The 4683-nt window shown below is 45.7% G+C and overlaps 1 protein-coding gene across 1 annotated transcript; it reads right to left on the bottom strand.

The window, feature by feature from the left end:
* Positions 1-1923: 1923 nt before the first annotated feature.
* Positions 1924-2422, bottom strand: Rps18l2 (ribosomal protein S18 like 2). The gene has a single exon (XM_039098133.2). The coding sequence runs from the start codon at positions 2420-2422 to the stop codon at positions 1964-1966; it is 459 nt and encodes a 152-aa protein (XP_038954061.1). The 3' UTR covers positions 1924-1963.
* Between the last annotated feature and the right edge of the window lie 2261 nt (positions 2423-4683).

Here is a 4683-nt window from a genome sequence, read left to right as displayed (position 1 = left end):
ACTGTTACCTGGCTAATCTGCCATTTTGTGCCATTATTAATAAGGATACTTTTTCATATATTGTTTCTGCTGTTACTAGAAACTTTCTCATGACCAAGTTGATTACATGGTCTGTGCCATTGGAAATCAATCACCATAGAAGTCGGGAGAACTGCTTTGTACAGTTACCCCCAGTAAGCTTGGACCCAAACCAACCACCCAGCAGCACCCTACACCTGAGTATAAGTTTTTATGGCATTTGCTTTTGGTCCTGCCCCCGCGATGGACCCCAACGTAAGACAGACGCCAGCAACGATGCAAGAAACTATTTGGAATAAGGCTTTTGCTTTAAGTAGGAGTTGAGTAAAGTTTAAGTTCCCAAGATTTTCCTGGGAATTGACAGCCTACTTGGCAAAAAGAGACATGTACCCGGGCAACTGACATCTTGCTTGACAAGCTAAGACATGAATGTTAGACAAAGCAAGTCCCCTGTCGCAGTTGAGTACCCCAACCAATGGGGGAAGGATAAGTGTACAACAAAGACATGTTCCTAAGGAAATCCCCTGTCCCTAAGTCCAGATTGGTAAAACAATGGGGCACAGATGTTTCTAGATCTCAGACTTAAAAAGCTCCAGAGCCTGAATCATGGCCGTGTGTGACTGAGCTTGGTGTTTCTGTGGTTTGTGAGGTCTGGATGTTAGACAAAGCAAGTCCCCTGTCACAGCTGAATACCCCAACCAATGGGAGAAGGGTACGTGTACAACAAAGACATGTTCCTAAGGATCCCAACAGTAGCATTCACTTCCATGTCTCTGATCAGCATCAGGAAAGTCAGGTGACTTTATAGACCTTGGGTCCTCTCACTATAAGGTACTTAAATGGGCTGGCCTCAGTTCTTCTTCACTTAGCCTATCATCCTCTGGTGATCCAGCCTGGCCAGGAACTCTCAGGAACACTTTCCCAGCATGATGAGTAGAGAACACAGTGCTCTGTCCATTTCTTGAAGCCTAGGCTCAAAAGAACCAAGGGCTCCATCCTTTCTGTCATTCCTCTGTCTCTGTATCTCTCTGTATGACATAAGCATGTGTGGCATGCTTGCGTGCACAGCCATACATATGCATGCAGAGGCCATAGCATGATGTTGGGTGCTTTTCTCTATTGCTGTCTACGTTATTACCTTCACCCAGCCTTTGCCACTTATGTTGGAAGTTCACTCACTGCTTCAGCTAGGTTGGCTGCCCTTTCCCATGTCCTGACTCTGGGGTTACAGCCCTACTTTTTGTTTGGGTAGTGAGTACACAAACTTGGGTCCCCATGCTTGTAGAGCAAGCACACCACTGAGCCTTTCCCCCAGGATTTATGTCATGGTCATTGGCTGAGCAAGCCAAAGGCCAGTCCAGGTGCAGCTGCTGAGGGCATGGAGTCTTTCTCTTGGTAGCTCAGAGGGTTGTAGAGATGCATTGAAAAGGGCAGAGACAGGAGGAAGGGAAGGCTCTGACTTCATTTTGCCACCAATTTATCATAGGTTGGAAAATGAAGGCCGTCTGTGGTTTACATGTTATGTGGGCCATGGCATTTGGGTAACACTGGGTAAAAATGAGAGAACAGGTTTTGAGTAGTTTTGCTAATTTTAGATTTTTTTTTAAAAAATCAAACTAGTCTGACATTGTATAAAAACTAAATTCTAAAGTCCTGTGTTCTTTCATTCCCTTATGCCTATATTTATTTGCTCAGCAAACGTCTAGTGTTTCAGATGGCTGGCGAGCTTTTTCTGAAAGGGTGGAAATGTAGTAGGCATTTGGGGCACACAGTAACCGCGGTCACTCAGTCCCATCTCCGCCGTGGGAAGCAGCTGATAGATAATCTGTAAATGGAGGAGCTTGGCTGTGCTCCAGACAAGCTTATTTGTGCACAGACATATTGAGATTTCTTTTTTCCCCCCACTGGTATATAAACTATTTATTAACAGCAAAGGCCCAAAGGCTCATTTCTTCTTGGACACACCCACAGTACGGCCCCTGCGGCCAGTGGTCTTGGTGTGCCGACCCCGGACACGAAGACCCCAAAAGTGGCGCAGCCCCCTATGGGCTCGGATTTTCTTCACCCGCTCCAGGTCTTCGCGCAGCTTGTTGTCTAGACTGTTGGCCAGAACCTGGCTGTACTTCCCATCCTTCATATCCTTCTGTCTGTTCAAGAACCAGTCGGGGATCTTGTACTGTCGTGGGTTCTGCATGATGGTGATCACACGCTCCACCTCGTCCTCCGTGAGCTCCCCAGCCCTCTTGGTGAGGTCAATGTCTGCTTTCCTCAACACCACATGAGCGTATCTCCACCCCACACCCTTAATGGCAGTGATAGCTAAGGCTATTTTCCGCTGCCCATCGACGTTGGTGTCGAGGACTCGCAGACTGTGCTGAAACTTCTTGGGGACCACTAGGGACATGGTGGCGGCACAAGTGGCGGCGTGTAGGCCTCCTGTGGAAGAGCGAGATTTCTTATAAGATTTGTGTGCCATAAAATATTATTTTAAAAAATCTCTTAAACTATTTTAAATGGTAAAACCTTGTCTTATCTCATGGGTCAAAACCTCAGTCAGTGAGCCATTTGGGTGCACAGGCCATCGCTTGGCTTAGGAGCATGCTGTAGTGTCTGTCACTCTGTCCACTGCTGCTCACCTTGTCAGGAACCCGGCTGTATCTGTAGTTCCTTCCGATCCCATAAGTCTGTCCCTTGGGTGGAACATGAAGAGTAGAAACCCCAGGCTTGATTCTGCTGTTTTGGGGGTATATAAGGGAGTTGTGGGTCTGGAGGATTGTTACTGTGGCTGGTGGCAGGATGGGCAATGTAATATTCAAGACTCAATAAAAAGTAAAAATGCTTGGTCAAAAGTGATGAACTTCAAAAGTAACTGTCAATTATTAAACTAAGTATGGGTCTCGTGCTATAGGTTGTTTGTAGCTGACCATTCACTGGCACTTTCCTCCCGTCCTCCTCCTCCTTCTCTTCCCCTCCTTTCCCCTCCCCTCTTCTCCCCTCTCCTCCCTTCCCCTCTCCTTCTGTCCCCTTTAGTTCTTTAAATTTCCTCCCTTCTCCTTCCTTCCCTCCTACTCTTCCTTTCTTCTTTAATAAAATAAATGCCTTTTTAATTATGAAAGAAAAATTCCTACTTCTAGATATATCTCAAAATGCAGCATTCAAACGAAGCGTCAGTTCACTGGGGTATGAGTATATTTTATTTATTTATTTTTACTTTGAAATGGGGGACTCACTTTGTAGGCCAAGTTGACCTGGAAATATATATATATATATATATATATATATATATATACATATATATATATATACATATATATATATATCCCAGACTGGCCTCTAACTCACTGCAATGCCCCTGCTTCGGCCTCCAGAGTGCTGAGTTTCCAAGTGTTGAACCGCCAAGTCTGAGCAGCAATATATCTTAAAGATGAAACGTGAGAGTCCTTACCACTTCTATTAGGTTCCTAGGTCTTCATTAAACACGTATCTGCTGAGCGCTGGTCATCACGCACTGGTAATTATGCCCGTTTTCACAGCAACAAGGTTAGCTCAGCCATTTCAGCGTTGAAAGAAACATTTTCTAGTCGGATGTAGAAGGACTAAGAAGCAGAAGTCGAGTGAGTAAGGAAACAGACTCTAATGGCCTCCTGAGCTCACTTCTTCACCAAGTGGTGAATGCTGGGATGGTGAATGTACTGGCACCAATTCCCTCGTGCTCTACACATGTCAGCCCCCCAACCCACATAACACAAAGACAATGCTATTTTCATCACACACAGAAATAAATTCATACTTGGGAGGGTCTATAACCTGGGACTCAGCCATATAACAATGTTTCGGGGAAAATGCTCCTGTACTGACCACAGTTAGACTTATGCCCCTCCCCCTATGCCATTGTTTCTTAATCACTACAGGGTTATTCATTTTTGTAGCATTTCTATCGTATTGGGTATTACGAAAGCTAGGAAGACCGAACTGCAGGGGTCTGAAGATGTAGCCCAGCAGCACACCCTATGTCTTAGGATTTAAGACAGTGAAGAGACACTATGACTGTGGCAACTTTTATAAAGGGGAACATTTAATTGGGGCTGCCTTACAGTGTCAGAGGTTCAATCCTTTCCATCATAGCGGGAAGCATGGCAGTGTGCAGGCAGATATGCACTGGAAGAGCTGAGAATTCTACGTCTTGATCTGCAGGGGAACATGATTGTGAACACATATAAGACCTCAAAGCCCACCTCCACAGTGCACAGTGACACGCTGACCCCAACAGGGCTACCCCTACTCCAGTAAGGACACATCTTGTCACTCCATATGAGCCAAGCTTCCAAACACATGATTCTATGGGGGCCATGCCTATTCGAACTACCTCACCCTAGCTTGTGGCGCCTGTGTACCAGGCACTGGTCCTCATGCACTGTGAGCTCCCTGAGGGCAGTGCTATCAATCACACTGGGGTTTCATCGGTTTTCTCCATGATGCTTCTGCTAAGTCAATATGGCTCCAAGTTATCTGCTTCTCCAAGCTGGCCCTCTTTGGCCTTTCAAATGATTCCACGATACCCTACAGAACTTTGATAATGATGTTAGGATTCATTGCAGTGTGGGCAGTCAAACATGGGACACCCATACTACTGAGCCAGAAACAGTGTATATGGATCCAACTGGT

This window comes from Rattus norvegicus, chromosome 19 (genome assembly GCF_036323735.1).
Source record: "Rattus norvegicus strain BN/NHsdMcwi chromosome 19, GRCr8, whole genome shotgun sequence".
Taxonomy (NCBI): domain Eukaryota; kingdom Metazoa; phylum Chordata; class Mammalia; order Rodentia; family Muridae; genus Rattus; species Rattus norvegicus.
The sequence above is the reverse complement of the archived record's forward strand: the minus strand, read 5'-3'. Positions and strand labels throughout refer to the sequence as shown.

Excerpts from the sequence above, each read along its gene's own strand:
- Rps18l2 (XM_039098133.2), bottom strand. The coding sequence starts at position 2,422 with ATGTCCCTAGTGGTCCCCAAGAAGTTTCAGCACAGTCTGCGAGTCCTC.